Source organism: Sycon ciliatum, chromosome 12 (genome assembly GCF_964019385.1).
Source record: "Sycon ciliatum chromosome 12, ocSycCili1.1, whole genome shotgun sequence".
Taxonomy (NCBI): Eukaryota; Metazoa; Porifera; class Calcarea; order Leucosolenida; family Sycettidae; genus Sycon; species Sycon ciliatum.
This window is the reverse complement of record NC_088654.1, coordinates 64,897-84,557: the sequence shown is the minus strand read 5'-3', so window position 1 is coordinate 84,557 and position 19,661 is coordinate 64,897. Positions and strand designations below refer to the sequence as shown.

The 19,661-nt window shown below is 46.7% G+C and overlaps 1 protein-coding gene across 1 annotated transcript in view; it reads left to right on the top strand.

Annotated features, from left to right (window-relative positions):
- Positions 1 to 16,379, top strand: part of LOC135828728 (vasorin-like) — a 224,745-nt gene extending 208,366 nt beyond the window's left edge. The window contains exon 8 of the mRNA XM_065341151.1: positions 15,768 to 16,379. Coding sequence (XP_065197223.1) covers positions 15,768 to 16,087 — 320 coding nt within the window. The 3' untranslated portion in view covers positions 16,088 to 16,379. The remainder of the gene's footprint in view (positions 1 to 15,767) is intronic.
- Positions 16,380 to 19,661: the final 3,282 nt, after the last annotated feature.

The following is a 19,661-nucleotide window of genomic DNA, read 5'->3' as shown; positions in this document are numbered from 1 at the left end:
AGAGTGGGCGGGCAATTGAAAACCTTTGTTTCCTGAGGATCTCATTGGTGATCCTATCAGCTCCAGGGTATTTGTCCAGAGGCAGTCTTGCAATATACTTGCGAACAGTCGATGAGGTGATGATCAGAGAGTTCAATGTAGTTGCTGGTGGAGGTAGGGAGGAAATAGTGGGAACAGGAGCATCGGGGTCAACCTGTAAGCCAGCACTGACGAAATGGTGGTTCAATAAGTTACCAATGGATGCCGGAGAGGCGCTTTTTCGACCATTGGGGCCCACCATCTTCGAGGGTATGACCCGGGCGCTGGTAGGACTTCGCAGTTAACGAATGAGCACAGGGAGGGATGGGAGACGAGGGTTTGTGGGAGATATCGTGGCACGGAGGTTGCGGATGTAGCAGCGATGGCAGGATCTGGAAAGGCATTTTTCATAGTTGCATTGGTGTTTGTATTTGTTAAAATTTGTAGGGGATGGGTATTTCCGGTAGATGCTGTAGAGATCACTCTTGACTTTAATAGCTGCTTTCAGTGATGCAGTCATCCAGTTGCAGGGTTTGTGGCGTGATTTCCGACGAGGAGGTGAGGATCTTCCTATTTATATATATAGGTCCAAAGCACCTTCAAGGATGTCAGTGAATGCGGAGACAGCCGTGTCGATGCAGTGGGAGGCAAGGACCTCACACCAGGGTACATCTGCGAGAAAAACTTTCATGGCATTCCACATGTTATCCATGTCAATCAGGACATTGTATCTTTGTGTAGATGGTCGGCTACGACAGGTGCTGGCTGCTATGGGGAAGACTTTGAGGAGGAGAACTCAGCTAGCAGGACGGCATGGTCTGATGCGCCAAGAGGAGCCAGGTGTTGAATGTGGTTAAGTTGGTTAGGGATGTTGTTCGCGATAAGGTCTAGACAGCTGCCAAATCTATTCGAGCGGAGGTGGGTGGGAGAGGTTACCGATTGGGTCAAATTATAGCATGAGAAGAGGTTGTCAAGACTCAGACCCTGTGCATGCGTTTGGTCAGCTGAGCACCAGCCGGAATACCTACAGTTGAAGTCGCCTGATATCACAAGGGCTTCGGGCTTCCTTTGAGTTGATTGCAGGGCTATTTGGAAGCGGTCGAGAAAAGTCCGGAAGTCATCCGTCAACGGGGAGGGAGCACGGTAGATACAGGCTACTGTTAGGTGGGGTCTCGGCAGGTCAGAAGGTGAGACAAGCTTATGTTCAGTGAGTGTAAGCCGAAGCGCTATCGCTGCCAAGCCCAGTTGCTGAAAATCCGGTAGCTGATCAATGGAAGTACACAGACATTCACGAACTAAGATTAGAACTCCTCCGTACCCCTGTGTGGGTCACGGTTCTGTCTATTTTCTAAAACAGGTCGGTCTCGATGGAAGCATTCATAGTGTGGTACGTGGAAAGCTTGTGTGGGAGTTAGCCAGGTCTCTGTTATGTATATTACGCTGGGTGTGCGATCCTCACAGATTTGATTGAGTTCGCCAGACTTGTTTTCTATGGAGCGAGCATTAAGTACACAGATTGTAAGTCGGTGAGTAGCAGTATGTACAGAATGGGGGAAGAAAGGTGGGGCTTTGTCCCCGTCTCTTCGTCTACCCTAATAAATGTCGTTCTACCTACCTGTCTCGTTGTGAATTGTGTCTGGAGAATATTGGGTCTAATTCATACTCAACATTATTAAGCTTGTGTGGAGATGGTGTTTGTTTGTATTTTGGTTTGTAATCTTTATTTAGAGTGGGGAGTTCAAAACAGGCCCTAGCCTATTAACAATGGTCCCACTAGTGAGGGAATGCTGTATATCTGTGGATTAGTGAGCTTAACAGCAACTAGTAGGGAAAGAAAAAGAGAGAAGAAAAACAACTTAAAACAAGAGTTGCGACTTGCATAAGAAAAATAACGGAAAGAGCAGTGCATACAGTATTTGTAAAAAAAAGGCGGATTTATCTGCTAAGCAAAAAGGCAAGAGCCGTTGACTTATTGCGTTTTCTTTCTTGCCTGACCGCAGCGGGGAGCTGGTTCCATAAGATGGTCCCAGCATAGGTAACACGTTTGGCAAGATACGCATTTGGGCTGGCTGGGACAATCAGTAAGTTGCTGTGCCCACCACGAGTTTCAGTGGAATTTCTGCGGCTGAATAAGTTAGCGAACAACATGCTAATGTTAGAGGAGTCATGGAGACAATGCCAGATAAACCAGAAGGTGCATGTTGGCGTATGTGGTCAATGTTTGGATGTGTATACGTGTAAGAATACTTCTTGCGGGTGTCCCGGGAGGTGCCCGACTGACTGTGCATACAGCACGTTTGAAAAGCCCATTAACCTTTTGAGCCCGGGCCCACTGAAAACCTCTGCCACGCAGTAAAAAAATTTAAATTCACTCTATGTGAGCAAACTTGATTTCAAACGATTCTTTCATGTATCTTGAGCACAGAACTGTTTTTGTTTTGGAAATAGAACAAAGATTACAACATTTATGACCGTTTTCAGAAAGGCAGTTTTACGCGAAATTGGTATTTTGAAATGCATGCACGCGCATGTAACTCCAGTTCAAATTTACTGAGCGACATGCATTTTTTTACGGTACGCGTACATCCTAGGAGTCCTCTGTGCAGCGGTACAGCTCGACGCCACGCCACGGAAGAAACGCGGGATCGATGTAGTTCCGCACTGACTCGTGACGTTCTAGAACGTCACGAGTGTCACAGTGGCACTGGTCATGACGTGTCAGAACGTCACGCGTACTCAAAAGGTTAAGCCGTCGACTTTGATACGCCGTGAGAAATGGTAAGTAAGAAGAAGCGGCATACATCATGTGTAATAAAATGAAAGAATGGAAATAGTCTATGCGACATTGAAAAGGTAGGAATGTAGCGTATCGTCTGAGCACGCCAACTTTCGACGCGATGCCCCGTGTGACGTGGCCGACCATGGTGTTTCCGCTCCTGTCCGCATAAAAGTGGAGACCTAAATATTTCGCAGAGCGAACAGTTGGCAGAGGCAGTCCATTACATTGCACTTGCAAGTCAAATGTTTGAGATAGTACTGGCGATCTCGGCATGATTTGTGTCTTCCTTTCATTCAAGATGAGACCGCGGTTCCTAAGCCAATCAGTGAGGTACTGGACAGCACTTGAGAGATTTTGGGACACCTCACCCGTGCTCATGCTGCTGGATCTAATTTATATATCGTCCGCAAATAGGGTACCCTGTAAGAAGGCCTTAGGCCTGTGGGGATTGCCCTATCAAAAATTTGATAATAATAATAATAATAAATTGCAGGGTTGCAACGTTGTAAGGGGACAGCTCTTTCGCAATGTCACGGATGTAGAGAACAAACAACAGGGGCCCGAGAACTGACCCCCTTTGGTACTCCGGAGAAGCTGGTGTATGGTGAGCGTACCTGACCGACTTTGACATACTGTGCCCGATCTGAGAGGTAGTCTACAAGCCATTACAGCACCGTTCCACCAATCCCGACCTGGAATAGGTCCTGAATGAGGGGTTGGTGCTTCACCTTATCAAATGCTTTTGACATATCTACGAAAGCAATCCCCGTGAAGTACTTTTTGTCTGGGCTTGGCATATGCCCTCAACGGCTAATACAAGGGCATCACATGTAGAATGATGAACCATAGCCGAACTGAGTTGGTGGGAAAAGATCATGTCGGCACGAGTACTGAGTGAGCTGATCATGGATGACTCGTTCCAAAAGCTTTGCAACTAGTGACATTAGAGACACGGGTCTGTGTTTCTTTGCTATGCTGGGATCACCACCTTTAAACAGAAGTAAAATGCTGGCCACCTTCATAGGAGCTGGGACATGTCCCTCCCTCATGGATTTGTTGAACAGTAAGGCCAATGACGCCGCAAAAACATCTGCATGACCTCGAAAAAGGGCTGCAGGGATGCCGTCACTGCCAGTTGCCTTCAACGGATTCTGTTGCTCTAGAAGCTTCCGGACTTTTGCAATAGATACAGGAACAAATTCCACAAAACCAGTTGCCGTTCGTGGCCCTCGGGGTAGGTGAAGATGAACTGGGCGGCTGGGAGCTTCCACGATCTTGGCGAAAGCACTTCGAATTGCCTCAGCTGAGCACTGGTGCGGTGCGGTTTTTTTTGTTTGTCTGTCAAATGGTTGATGATTCGCCAGGTTTGTTTTACATTACAATTTGCAAGCTGAAATGTTGTACTGTAGTACGCTTCTTTCAGCTTCCGGTTACAGGTAGTGGCCTCCCTTCTCGCTGATTTGAATGTGGCGTACATTTTGTTCAGATCTGTCTGACAGCCACTTTCTATGAAGCCGGTTGCGCTTACTCAAAAGGTGCAAGAGCTGGCTGTCCATCCACGGTACCGATCGTCGCTTGTGTTGCTTACAAGGTCTAAGAGGGGCATGAGTGTCAAGCACCTGCAGGAAGCGATTATTCCACTCCGTCCACATGTATGTTGCGCTGCCTTCGATGCTGCAAATATTTTGCTGAATCAAGTCAGCTTTGAAGCGTTCACGATTTATCCTGCGGTACTTCCAGCACACCATTGATGTCTCGGGACTCCTTGTCGGGTCAAGGTACATTTCTTTCGTCATGCTCAGCAACAGTCAGATGTGCGTACAACGTGCCGTACACTGTTCTGAAGGGGATACAGCTAGTAACTTCCACATTCTTCTTTCTACAGTACGCAACAAGATCATCAGCACTGCAGTTGATATTGATGCCCCCAACGAATACAACTCTGCGTGCTATTTTCTTACCTCCACGCAGATCTGCGGGCTTCCTGTGGCGGTTGGCGGCTTCATGTACGATCGACCAGTCGTACTTGGTACTGACAGGCTTCTCAGTAGTACGACTGGCGTTGCTTGTTCGTGGTGTAGAGAGGGTACGACTAGCGTACGTCTCGCATCTCGGCTTGAGAGGCAAGAATGGAAGTTCAAGAACCCACCCCTCCCCAAGAAATCATAAACTGTGATGTTGAGTCCACACGCACCCATCTTTTTTCCCACATCACCACGCGCTTTTACTCTTAACCCAAACGCAGCCCCGTTCTCTCCCGGCCGACAATCGCAAGTGACCGCACTGAACCCTCTTGCTCCACCATTCCAACCGTCCCCTTAAACTTTCAACTTTTCACCTTGTATTCCTGATATGAAGTCTCCGTCGAGTATCAGGAAAACGATTTCTGGCCCGAGCATGTAACAGCACGAGAATGGAAGTTCAAGAACCCACCCCTCCCCAAGAAATCATAAACTGTGATGTTGAATCCACACGCACCCATCTTTTTTCCCACATCACCACACGCTTTTACTCTTAACCCAAATGCAGCCCCGTTCTCTCCCAGCCGACAATCGCAAGTGACCGCACTGAACCCTCTTGCTCCACCATTCCAACCGTCCCCTTTGACTTTCCACTTTTCACCTTGTATTCCTGATATGAAGTCTCCATCGAGTATCAGGATCTGCACAGTTAACGCATGCAGCTGGCTGAAGCGGGCTGATGAGATTAAAAACTTATTCTGCACATCTCAACTAGATATCTTGGGCATAACTGAAACCTGGTTGACTCCTGATATCACAAGTTCAATAATAAGACCGTCAGCTGAATACAAAATTATCCGGCATGACCGTCACAACAATACCGTGCGACGTGGAGGTGGAGTAGCATTCCTCCTCCACCCTTCCATTTCTCATACTACCAAACATCGTCCAGATCTTCAGCCTGCTGATCCAACCATTGAAATTGTGTGCATAGAACTAGAGCATCGCCCCAACTCCACGTTTGTGTTCTGTTGTTACCGTCCTCCTTGGCAGCCACCTGATCAGTTCTGCAGCGCACTCCGGACCTGCATTCAATCAATATCTTGTCCTCAAGCTTCCATATTTGTCATTGGCGACTTTAAGGTGGCCCTCTGAGCTTTACGGCACCCCGCCCGGAAAACAGCGTAACTTTGGTTACAATGCATATAATTGGTTCAAATTTTCAACACTAATTCCTGAGATCCCATAGTCTGATCTTCACCAGGAAAAATGGACCTCTTCACAAGCACTGTCGGTGTGGATGTGAATTTACGAAAATTGCCGTATATAGAACTCGTAACCAGCACTCAGAAATACCAATGTTTTTATCATGACATTTTTCACATGGAGTACATTCTTTACATCCAACTTCAGGTGCTAAAACAACAATATACAAAGAAAACCTCAGAAAAGGTTTCCAATATCGAAAACACAAAACCATAGTCCAAATGCGCAAAAGAACGACACATGTTGGAGATGCTCTTTACAGCCTATACTACCTGAGAACAGGCCACATTGAGTTTTAGCACCTAGCCAAAGGTCCACGGATTCAGAAAATATATACTTTTGGGGGTGTAGAAGCAACAACTGAAGCCACAGCCTGGTTACAAGGTCCGGCAATGGCTGAAAAAGAGAGAAAATTGGGTACCAAAATTTGATTTATGTAAATGTGTTTTACAGGGTAAATAGTGGTGTGAGAACGGTATGATCTTATTTGGATAGGTATGTCTGTCTGTGTGTTTGCCTCCCTCTGTGTGTGTGTGTGTGTGTGTGTGTGTGTGTGTGTGTGTGTGTGTGTGTGCGTTTGTGTGTATGTCTGTATGAAATTTTTAAACCAACTTGCAATTATTGGAATTTACTATTATTATTTCGAAATTTCACATGTATTCACCTATGTTCAGGCGGCTATATCTCCGGAACGGCTTTGAATACCGCCCTCAAATTTTTTTGTGTGTTCTTGGATGATATAGGAAGGATTTGACTGCACTTTGGGAGCAATCCAAGAAAGTCGGGTTTTTGACCCCCAAAGCTCAGAGGGCCACCTTAAAGGGGAACTACACCCATAAATCAAAAGTTCATGGTCCGTAGAGTTTTGGACGCTGAGTCGAATGGTGAAGGTCCTACTTCGATCCGACCAAGCGTTCTTGAGATATATCAGTTTGCAATTGTCCTTTTCGGGTCCGTGCCGTGACGTCACAAACCCGTGACGTCATTGAGACTTGGTGATCCTTTGGCCAGATCCAGAAACACTGGGATTTCGCATCTTCTTTCTGTTTGTCCATGGAAGAAGAGGGTATTTGTGTCATCATGGCTTCTGGCTGTGTTGCTGGCTACTATAATCTTACTGGTAACCCCCCTGGGATGAACCTGCACCAATTTCCGAAGGATTGTGCTTGGCGCAGGCCGAGCAGTGCCGCCATAGCAGCTCAAGCGACATAATTATTTGCTTGACAATTTCGGGACTACAATGTAAATCCTTCGCGTGTGTTCCAGCCATTTGGCAGAGGAGGATTTTCAGGAGGAATATTATGCACTCATCCGATGCGGACGCTGGTGGATGAAACTGTGGTGTGTCCTTTTTTCGCACGCCACACTGACAGTCTGTGAAGCGTCAGTCGAAAAGCGGAGGTGAGTGTTTCAAAAACACTAGCTACTGTATGTAGTTCATTTTTTTCCAAAGCATTTGTAGAATTGTTTTGGACTACATCACTACGAAATGTGAAGCTTTCCGAAACCGGCCTGATGAGGTGGACGGCAGTAGATCTCCTGTTTCCCTAGGCTATACTGCGTGCGATCGATGAACCTGTCTGCGATTGCTGTTCTTGATTTTACAGGAAGAAGATCAAGAGCGGCTGTACCATCGGTCGCAGTGACTCACTGTTGAGCTACTACCACTGCCACCGCCCAAAGGTTATAGGAAGGACTGTTTGCAGCGCCAGCGCCTCTAGCTGGCATGTTTTTTCCTGTATGAACACACAGTATGTACTGCTGATAAGCTATATCACGCAATGACCCGCAATTCAAGGAGAGAAGATAGTCCACATACCGGCAACAGTGTACACCTATTCAGGAGCTCGTTGCGTTTTCTCAGTATGGATGCAGATGAGAGCCAGACATAATTATTATTGTGTGTATGCGTGCACGAGCGTTAGTGTGTGTGTGCGCGCGCACGCGCGTGAGTGTGTGCGTGCACGAGCGTGAGTGTGTGCGTGCGCGCGCCCGTGCGTGAGTGTGCGCGCACGTGAGTGTGTTTGCGCGCACGCGCGTGAGAGACAGACATTATTATTGTGTGTGTGCGTGCACGCGCGTGAGTGTGTGTGTGCACGCACTTGCATGAGTGTGTGTGTGTGTGCATGCGCAGGCGCACACATGCGTGTGCTTTTGTGTAACGTAATATAACATTCCAAAGATATTCACGTCATCTATTCTGTGTTCTCCTTTAGGTCATTCTCTCCCCCTTGCGGGAGGGACATGGAATGACAAGTAGTAGATGCATTGCCGTTAGTGATCCTGAGGGATGTGTGGGTATGCAGCCAAGTGCATGAGTGCGCGCATGTGTGCGTGCATGTGCACAGGCACTTGTATGCTTATGCATTCGTGTGAGCACGCGCTTGTGAAATTGCGTGTCTGTGTGCTTGAGCATGTGTGACTACTATACTATAAGCCCGCCAAGGTGAGCACATGTGCGTGCGTGGGGCGCAGGCGGATATGTGCACACATTTTAGAATGATAAATAAGAAGGACAGAGCTGTTCCGGTAATGCAGTCATGAGACACCACAGTAGGGCAAAACGCACTCAATATGCTACTGTGCTGCTGCTAGAGTGCACAGCGTAATTGTTGGTACATAGCTACGTGAAATACAAGAGTACGTCTCAGCATTCTGTAAAGACTAAGTGATAATGCAAAAGGTGAGAATGTATTTCGCCACAATACGAATTGAGGTGCAGTCCACTTATGTGAGAAAAAGCACAAGTGAACCGATACACATTGCACGACTTGCACGGAGATAGTGCTAGCCATGTTACGCAGCAAACTCCATGTACAGGAGTACGAGTGAGGAGACTATTGATCTGAGTACTGTGCGAATACAAAATTTCACACAATTTACGATATGAAGAGAACGATTCGATTTGTGAGCATTACGTAGGATTATACTGTGAAAACACTTACGGATTGTCAGGCTTGTCTGAGCTGCTTTGGCTGCCGCTTCATTTTGAAATAGCCCAGCCAACCGGTTGCCAGATGTTGCTGATGGAGAGCGACTTCTCCAATTGCAGTCATTTCTGCTTCATCCACATTTACAGCCCGAATGGAAGCCACCGCTTGCGCTGCCATAATTATCCTTTCCTGAAAATTTCGGCTCATGCCCGAAGCCAAACATTTTCAGCTCAGGCTCTGAGCTTTCAAGCTTGTCTGATACGTCGGAATCGCTCATCGTGAGGACGTCTTCGTCAGAACTATTCCTTTCACATACCAAAATACCAGTACTTCTGAGCTTGGCCCAAGAAAGCGAGTCTCAATGACGTAGAAGGGCGTGTTGGGGGTGTGTCGCGGCCGCATGACGTCATGGCGCGTCCCCCGAAAGTACAATTTAAACCGAAGATATCTCAGGAACGCTTGGTCGGATCGAAGTGGGACCTTCACCATTCGACTCAGCGTCCAAAACTCTACGGACCATGAAGTTTTGATTTTTGGGTGTAGTTCCCCTTTAGCGCTCGCCTCTCGAAATGGCTAGCATCCGATCCTGATACACCTGCTGGTAGATGCATGTATCACACCCTGGATGATCTGGGCTTATCGCAACTTGTGGATCAACAGCCTACCCGCTACTCCGCAAGTGGTAAGAGTTCATCACTACTCGACCTAGTTATCACTAATGCTCCTATAGCAGTCTCCCATCTCACCATCCTCCCACCGGTATCTGATCACTGTCCTGTAGTTTTCGATGTCGTCCACAACCGATCAGCAGGCTCCACAGTCCAAATATCTTCTGCACAAAACACCTGGCTCGACTTTTCCCACACGGACTGGCAAGCATTTAACAACCACGTGTGGCAACTACCCTTGCTAGATGCCGTCCAAAATGCGCAAACAGTTGATGAGGCCTGGTCATTGTGGCGCACAGCGCTGGAAGACTCTGTATCGTTGTTTGTTCCCGTTGTCCGGAGAAGCACATTTCCATCGAACAAGCCTTGGTACTCTGCTGTTCACCATCGTCAGAGGCGGCTTCGGGATCGCCTCTTCGCCAAGGCCAAACGTCTCGGATCTACAGATAGTTGGATAGCATATAGACTCTCACGTAACTGTCTTACTTCCTTCCTCCGGAAGGCGAAACGCCATTATCACGAGAGGATGGCGAGAGACATGGCTCAGCATCATGGAACCCGTACATGGTGGCGCAAAGCAAAGATCCTTTGTAATGTGAATCGCCCGTCTCCGGTTATCCCTGACCTCTACCATGACAACCAAGCCTACCCAGCCACGAGTAATACGGAAAAGACGAATCTCCTAGCCAAAGTGTTTGCGAGCTACAGCCAGGCGCCACTGCTAACACCTGACCTGCACTCAGCTGGTATTTTAACATCCACGTCCACTGTGAAGTTCTCCATACAACCATTCTCTGTGCAGTCCGTATTTGACACGCTATCGAGACTTCCCATTCAACGTTAAACCGCTGGACTGCTGAACAATCGCATCCTCCGTGAAACAGCTGAGGTCACGTCACAGTCTCTTTCCGCCCTTTTCAACCGCTGCTTGCTGTCCAGTACTCAGCCCAGGGAGTGGAAATCTGCCGTTGTTGTACCTGTGTTCAAGGGAACAGGTAATCCTTCTCACCCAGTCAATTACCGTCCTATATCGCTGTTAAATGCAGTTGCCAAATTGTATGAGTCTATGATTAGCCGTCAGTTTTACTCGTTTGTTGAGAGCCATAAAATTATCAGTTCCAGCCAGTTTGGCTTTTGTCGAAAGAGGTCAACAGTTGACCAATTGGTACAGCTTACCTCAATTGTTTCGCGTGCATTTGACTCTAAGTCTTCTTGTGACCAGCTGTTCCTTGATTTTTCTAAGGCCTTTGACAGAGTTAGTCATCATTTAGTTATTCAATCTGTTTCAGGTTGGTGTTCTCTTTCTGCCTGTTCTTGGGTGAAGGACTTCATCAGTGATCGTAGTATTTGCGTTCGCATTGGCCAAACTCTTTCTGACCCTTTGCCCATCACCGCTGGCGTACCCCAAGGTTCCCATCTCGGCCCTCTTCTTTTTAACCTGTGCATCAACTCCTTTCCTGATGCCCCTGCTTCTAGTACCCTATCCCTTTTTGCTGATGACTCTAATTTAATTATTGTTTCTCCAGCAAACACCTCACTTCCTATCCATCATGCATTGCTCCAGACTGACATTGACAAGTGTTGTCAATGGTCATCAGCCACTGCCATGACGTTTAACACCAGTAAATGCGTCCACCTACCCTTTCGAAAATATGCATTAGCCCCCGGCCCGTCATCCCCTTGACAATGAACGGTGTGCCTATTCAGAAAGGTGATAGCCACTGTCATCTCGGCGTGACTATCACTCCTTCACTAAATTTTTCTGACCATATAAAATCTATCACCCATAAGTTTCGCAGTCGTGTTTTTCTGTTGCGCCATATGGCCCATTTCCTTTCTGCTTCAACCGTGAATTTGCTCTACAAGTGTTACGTACGACCACTGTTAGAATACGCAGTCCCTGTCTGGTCATTCGCCGTATCCCATTCAGATTCGCTTACGTTAGACCGACTGCAAGCCGTTGCTGCTCGTTCATATCTGCTTTGTAAGACCCGGCACCCTCCTGAGTGGGAAACCCCGAAGCAGATTCTTAATCGTACTTGTGACTGGTCATCCCTGAAGTGGCGTCGTCAGATTCTGTCCTTGCTGTATTTTCATCATGTCTTTTACCAGTTTCCGTCTTTCCTAATTCGTTTCAAATTCAATGTATCCCTTAGTTGTCGTCACCCGTCCTCTATAGTTTTACCTCGTTCTGGCGCCCATTTCCTTAAATCCCCTCTCTTCAGTTTATCTGTGGAATGGAACAAACTTGCACAACACATCCGCTGCGTTCAGTCCTCTGTCAATTTTCGCATTGCTCTAAAGGCTCATTACTCACAGCATAAATATTCTCTGACTGGAATTCCGAACTTTTCCGTTTGAGAATTTTTTCCTTAAAATTAATCCTTGCTGGGGTTTTTTCATCTAAATGTCCCGCTATTATCTGCAGAGGTGATTTCTTCCCTCGTCGATTTCGTTTCTGCTTATATACCTCGATATTTAGGTACTTGTTTCCGTTCTTCCCATGCTTCATCTTCCACTCTCCTCTCCCCCATTTCCCCATTTTTCTTGCGATATTTATGTGAGAGACTTCCGTGATAAGCATCCATTTGCTTTTGGAGAATCCTTTTAACCTAGCTGCAAGTGCTAGTTTTTTATATTTTTGTTGGTGTTCGAACTAAATCAATACAATACAACACTGCCAGTTCCAGCTTCACAATCGCTTCAACCTCTAGTAAGGGATACCCTTCTCCTCTGCAGCCGTGATCTCCCGCCCCTGGTCGTCTCTCAGCGCTGCCAGCTCGTCACTGATACTAACGACGATCCGCATCATCTCACCCAAGCGCTCAACGACTCCAGCAGCTGATGAACACACCCACACCAGCCTCGAGAAGTTTCCCAACCACCTCCACGCGAGCCATACTGTCCAGGTCATCAATGCTATGCCGCCGAGCTAAACCTCGCAGTTCCTTGAAAGTGAGAATGGCTGAGTCTACAACGTCACCCAGGCTCATCTTGCACAAGATTACTGCAGACACGGCCGTAGCAATTCTCGAAAATAAGGTCAAGACAAACCACCAGTGTGAACAGAGGTGCGAGCACTCCACTCCAGCGCGAGATCCAGCGAGTGATGCAGCGATGTAGCGTTGAAGGTAATCCAGCTGGACGAAATGCACAACCCAGCCCTAGCACTAAGGATTAGACCAGACCTGGACCAGGACTTCATCCAATGGCAGGACACTGCCAACTCAGCCAACATGAAGATATAACAGCAGCCCCAGTCAGCTCCAGACCAAACAGCAACAAAGCAACTCAGCAGCCAAGCAAGCTTCTTCCTTCAACCAAATCATCCAAAAGTCCAACCAGCACCTACATCAACGTGAGCACAAAAAAACAGTGACAGTGGTCATGTACACGATCGCTACCCAATGCTTCACCATAGATCCAACAGGAGACTACCGTTTCAAGTACGCGTTGCTGACTTTCCGAAATGATCATTTGAACACCATTAAATGGTGGTCAAATAAGGTTCTAGCATGAAATTTTCATGCTAGAACCTCATCATCGATATTCTCCTCCTCTCACTCCAGTGCCAGCAGAAAACAGAACATAGGATCTTCTCCACAGTAGAAGAAACGGTTCGTGACGGCAACATCAGATCCTTCTACAATGTACGAACAGAAGCAGGCTACATGCTTATTCTTTGGAATGTCGAACGACCGATTTGATTGACACCTAACCCTAGAGGTTCTATGAATGCACCACAATTTGCATAGATCACCTGATCATCATTGATCATTTGATAGAGAAGTAGCAATAGCAGCACCAGAGACAACACCGAGAAAAACGTAAGAAAGGAGAATAATCACAGTCCAGGAAACAGACCGCAGTGTTCATTCTGATTATATGTTTACTTAACACTGGAGCCTGAAGCTGCTTGTTCACATTCCTGAACCTAACTGTATCTCCAGCCTATGGCATCTCCACCGTGGCTTCTGGATGTTCTCTGCAGTACATCATATGGTTGTTCAATGCCTTCTCAGTGACGTGAGTCGAAAGGCATCCGAAGCAGATAGAATGTACACGACGCGCTCCTGTAGCAACAAGACGACTGAAGGACTTTATCCACACTCAATGGTGGGGATCTTCTGCCTTGGATTCGTCTCGAAATGGCAACACATTGATGGCATTCTGCGGCTGATGAGAAGATCGAGATGGGTATATGACTTTATCTCCGTACCCTCGTCAGACAGCACTTCAGTATTTCCTAGTAAACAAAGTCACAGTCCCCACTTCCGTTGCATAGCTCGCTGAGCATCCCATTGCTTTGTAAGTTGCTAATCCCTTCCCACTTTGTGTACGTACTCTTCATTTTCTTTTTTCTCTTCTACCGTGGTTGGTCTCACCCTCTCCTCAAATCAATTGGCTGTCTTGACATGCCACGAGGTGCAGAAATACATGTAAATAAATAAATATCCAAAGACGTGGATGTGAAGACCGTCGTTCAGTCTTTCGATGACTGGTATGTCTTCCAGTTTTGCTGGAATCACGATGCCGCTCACATTCCCAGCATCCACGTGTTCAGCGTATGACGAGTAACGGTATGGATTTGACTTGTCTGGCGGAAATTTGGCTGCCAGTATTGTCCATCTAAAGTGCGGATAACAGAGAAAATGAAAACGATCCGACAAATTGAAAATACAGGTCAAAATACCGCAAAATTATCAGTTCTGATTGATATAAAATTGAAAAAAAAGAGATAGCACTAATAAAAAAATGATGACCTCATGTTGCAATATTATCTAGTTCAGGGCATAACACCCCACCCTAAAAAAAGTGAGACTCGAGCCCAGGTGTACACAACACATATTTTAATAACACCCCATTTTCTGGTTATAAGTTGCAGTTGAGTGTGTTAGAAGCCGTTTCTCAACGTATTCATAAGCCTAATCTGTGTGTCCAGAAGGACAACATTATTCGTTTGAAATTGTTTTAGTAGCAACTTGTTCTCACTGTTTGGTTCTGGTTGGCCATGGTGTCATATTATCTTGTGTCACAGTAGACTAGTAGTCCTTACAAGTTCGTTAAGTGCATTCGCAGTTTTTCCTGTTATTACCTTAGTGCTAGGATTATCATTTTCATAGGTGTTGTTTCTTCTCACTCCATTTCTCTTTATTAGTATCTTTCTGGATTGTTTTTCATTAGTACAACGTAGCTTCCTGAGGAGTGTTGTGCGAAAACTAGTTCGAAGTACAATTTTTTGTTCATCATTTCTTCCATATCACATTTTTTCTTTCTTCCATGTTCTTCACTGCCTTCGTATCCACTCGTTTTTTGAATACAATAAAGCCTTTGTGAAAATGTCGGTTCAGCTCGTTCTGTTGATCGCAATTCTAAAACTATTGTCGCCTCGACGCCTATTTAAATAATAATAATAATTTTGAAACTCGGATGTTGAGCCATAAATAAATGTAGAAAGGAAAAGGACATAAGGGGCCGTCCAAGGTTACCAATAATATTTTCAAAACGAAATGTTTTCGTTTGTGGGTGGGTGGGTTTGATGGAGTTTCGTTTTGAAAATAATTATTGAATGCTGATGGAGAATGCCCAGTTACTTCTGGGTGTCGAGAATTGACATAATTTTTTTATTGGAATTCGTTTTACCTGCAGTAAAGGTGGGTGGGTGGGTGGGGGCTGAAAATACTAAAACTTTTCGTTTTGTAAAAATAATCGGTAACCCCGGACGGCCCCTAAGGATGCGAGTTAAGAGTAACTCTCCATCACTGTAACTGGACACTTTATACGTCGAATGTCTCAGTGTTCTTGTCTGTTGTGTGCCTAGTTATTGCACTTTCTTACTGTATATAGTATCCAGTTACAGTGATGGAGAGTTACTCTTAACTCGTATCCTTATGTCCTTTTCTTTTCTACAATAATAATAATGCCGAATATAATGACGGCATTATCTCCTGGACTTTCCACGCCTTTCATAGTACCGTAGTGGAAATCCCCCTTAGTGGTGATTATCGCAAGAAAACGTTTTGGAATCAATAAACCGTTCCAATGTTGATGTCTGTATAAAATGTATTGAATGACGACACTGATCCCTGGAATACACTACAACATTTCATATTACTAGTACATGTTTGTCTCTGTTTTGCAGATATACAATGGGTTTCAACCACTCCACAATGGGACTCCACTACTACTCCTACTTACTCTCTTTTGACTTTTCTTCTTGGAATTGGTGGCGGGATAGTCTTCGGATTTTTGGCTGCTTTTTTTGTGGTTGTAATTATTTTGTTGGCGCGGAAGAAAGTGAGGTTCACTAAGCCTAAGATCAAAGAGCAAGCTAGGCCTACACAAAATGAAGCATATGAAGATGCTACTATTGCAGAGTGTACCCTCACTGATAGTCGTGCTTACGAACTCCCACCGGGTGCAGAGCAACCACAACCACAATATATGACTGTTCTTCCATAGTTATTGCCTTCAATACAGTTCACCTTAGGCCTCGGCGGATAGTGCTGGCATGTTTCATGCATATTAACTTGACTGTAGCATGTGGATCGCGCCATGGATAAAATACTTGATATTTGCCGCTTCTTTAGCATCTTCAATATTCTTCACAGTATTCAACCATTTCCGTGCTCTGCGATTACTAAAAACTAGGGATGAAACGATTACACCGATTACTCGGGACATACTCGTTATCTCTATGATCGCTACTCGTTATGCTGTTATCGAGTATGCACTGCCTGTACATGTCATGTACCTGTGCATAGTATAGTACTAGTACTATACTAGCTAAGTCGCACTGTCTGCCTAGTGAACCCCGCTTCAGCACGCGTCCTGCAAGGACGGGGTTAGGGTTACGGTTAGGGTCAGGGTCAGGGTCAGGGTCAGGGTCAGGGTTAGGGTTAGGGTTAGGTTATTATCCTGTAAAAGAATAGGAATGTAAACAATATACCTGTGAAAACCCAACCTTGAATGCTACTAACACAACCTGTGACTACAATAATCATGAGATCAACCCCAAAACATTTCTTGCAGTTTACTTTCGTAGAGTTTGCAACTTTGTGTTCCTCAACACAACTTGCAGCTTTCTTCAAACATATCCTCAACCTTGGTTCTGTCCTAGATCATGTATACATACATTCATTGTTTCGTCTCATCATTATGGAGCAGCTTATGCGAAGGCTAGCCAAGCTTGCTTGGCGATGCCAACGCGGAAAAGCCTATAATAATAATAATACGAAGTAGTGGTTGCGACTTCGGCGATGATTTGTAAGAAAGGTTTGCTCCCCACACCGGAGCTCGCGCTATTCCGCGGAATTTTCTTGACACTTGACTGACTCACGACTGCCATCCAGAGCACACGAGAAGTCCATCGAACCTTCGACTCGGCAAACCTGCAAGAAAGCACCACTCCCTGCTCAATACACAGTGTTTCGGGGAATTCACCCCTCATCAGTTGAGCTTGAGTAGGCTGAGGAAGATTGTGCCTGAAGAGCACCACTTATATAGTGCTCTCCAGGCGCAAACATCACCAGGGATACAAACTTACAGAGACGCTCCGCTTCCAGTGCGACAAACACCTCGTGAACACCAGATAGCAGCGTGAGTCAGTGTCGCTCCTGGACGGTGAGACAGACGTCGAGGACCCTCGGTCATTCGCAACGCTGTCAACTCCAAACCAACTAGTCGCAAGCCCGCGCTGGGCACAACAGTACGAAGTAGTGGTTGCGACTTCGGCGATGATTTGTAAGAAAGGTTTGCTCCCCACACCGGAGCTCGCGCTATTCCGCCGAATTTTCTTGACACTTGACTGACTCACGACTGCTGTAATAGTTTTACCTTGACACTTCTTGCTTGTCTTATGGTAACACCTTGTGTTCCTAGTATTCTCACTCCTGCGGTTCTCACCTTTCTTTGCTTTATAACCTCTGGTTTGAACATCATTCGACGAATTCTCCAATCAATCAAGTCTATACTGTTACACTGGTAGCTTGAGGATGGTTGAGATCATCGTTTGCCCTTTAACGTGCCTTGTGCTCCTGGCCGCTACTGCTCTGCTATACGCCGCTTTCCGTGAGATCCGCCGCGCTCGGGACAACGTGGCTGCTACAGTTGGACGACATCAATTACCTGCTTCATCAAGCTCAAGTCCTCCGGATCTAGCCCCGTGTCGATCGCGTTCTCTCTCCCAGACAAGCCCGAGCGTCAAACACGTTACCAGAGAACCGAATGTTTTCCATGGCAACCCTTCCGAGTTCAAAGAATGGGTATTTACGGTCGAGTTAGCCTTGAAGTGCTCACCTCAAGGTGACCCGGAGAGCCAAGTTAACTTTGCGGCTAGCTACCTCGCTGGGAATGCGCGTCTTTGGCTAATTTCTTCCCTGGAAGCAGGTGAGCAATTTTCGGATTGGCATTCTTTGAAAAGCGCCCTAGCGCGAGTGTATGGCCCGCACTATGATGGGGAAAGAGTGCGGTTGGATATGTTCTCTATCCAACAGCGTGGGTCAATTGAATCGTACGTAACGGAGTTTTCTCGGCTAAGTTTACAGGTGCCGGAACTTGACGAACTCTCCAGAGCCTTGCTATTTGTCAACGGCCTGCACGGTAACATGCGGACCTTGGTAGTGAAGGAACACCCCACTACACTGTCAGCCGCCGTTCAGTCAGCGCTAGCAGTCGCCTCAGACAGCCGATTTCAGCGCAGACCACCACTGGCGACCGCGCCGGGATTCGCACCACCATCAGGTAGCAAAAAGCTAACAAAACTAAGCCCCGAGGAACGTGAGACATTACGAGCCCAGGGGGGCTGCTTCGCATGTCGTCGACCAGGCCATATGGCCCAGAATTGCCCGCAGCATCGAGATCACCCAAACGGTGGACGTCAGTAAGGCCGATGCGATTACTGACGCAGCAAGAAAAGGCATCACCTGCGTGTAGTGTGTGCTCCGTCTCTACCCGTAACCGATTCAGTAGCCTCGCTGTGGAGGATGTTGACGATGATGCTGAATGCTCCGAAGCCAATTTCAAGCGAGATGTTACACCAACTATTGAGGCCCAGGTTACCAGCGTCAATGTGGAAACGGAACATGAGCTCCTGCGTGTAGAAGGCAAAATCAACGGTCGTCGCGCGCTTATGTTAATAGATTCGGGCTCGACCCATGATTTCATTGCCGAACAGTTTGCCAGGAGAGTTAACCTGCCAACCGAAATTGGCTCGGAAAACCTGAATGTCACGCTGGCTGATGGAGCATCAAGCTCGTTTCCCATGGAGACGACCCATGAATTGAAGGTTATCGTAGGCGACTTCAGCGATAACCAAACCTTCACGGTGTTCCCCCTTCATCGCTATGACGCTATATTGGGGAAACCTTGGTTAACGCGTAACAATCCAGACATAAACTTCCGGACGAATGAAGTCAGGTTGAACTCGAATGGTTTGCCTTGTGCGTCGCCCAGTCAAAGCGAACCGACCGCTCCTGTGGAGGCGATGTTCATATCTGGTCGTCAGGCTAGGCATGCCCTTAGGAGTGGAGACGAAGGTGTTCTGGCGTGGGTCAGCGTAGAAGACGGCATTGGCAAGGAACCTCCCGACAAATCCACTCAGAACGAGCACCCAGATCTCAAGGCCATGTTCCGTGACTATGACGATCTTTTCCCGGATGATCTGCCAGCTAGACTCCCACCAGAGAGGTCTGTAGACCACGAAATCCGCCTGGAGGAAGGCTCATCACCCCCATCGCGACCTGCCTATCGCCTGCCCAGGCCAGAAATGGAGGAATTGAAGAAACAGCTCACAGAACTCTTGAAAAAGGGTTTCGTAGAACCAAGTAAGTCCCCCTTTGGTGCACCGGTGTTTTTTGTCAAGAAAGCTGATGGTTCGTTACGCATGGTCTGCGATTGGAGGGAGCTAAACAAGATAACTGTTAAGAACAAGGCGTGCTTGCCCAATGTGGATGATTTATTCGATACCGTACAGGGCGCTAGGTACTTCACGAAACTAGACCTCCGATCAGGGTATAATCAGATTCGCATTCAAGCT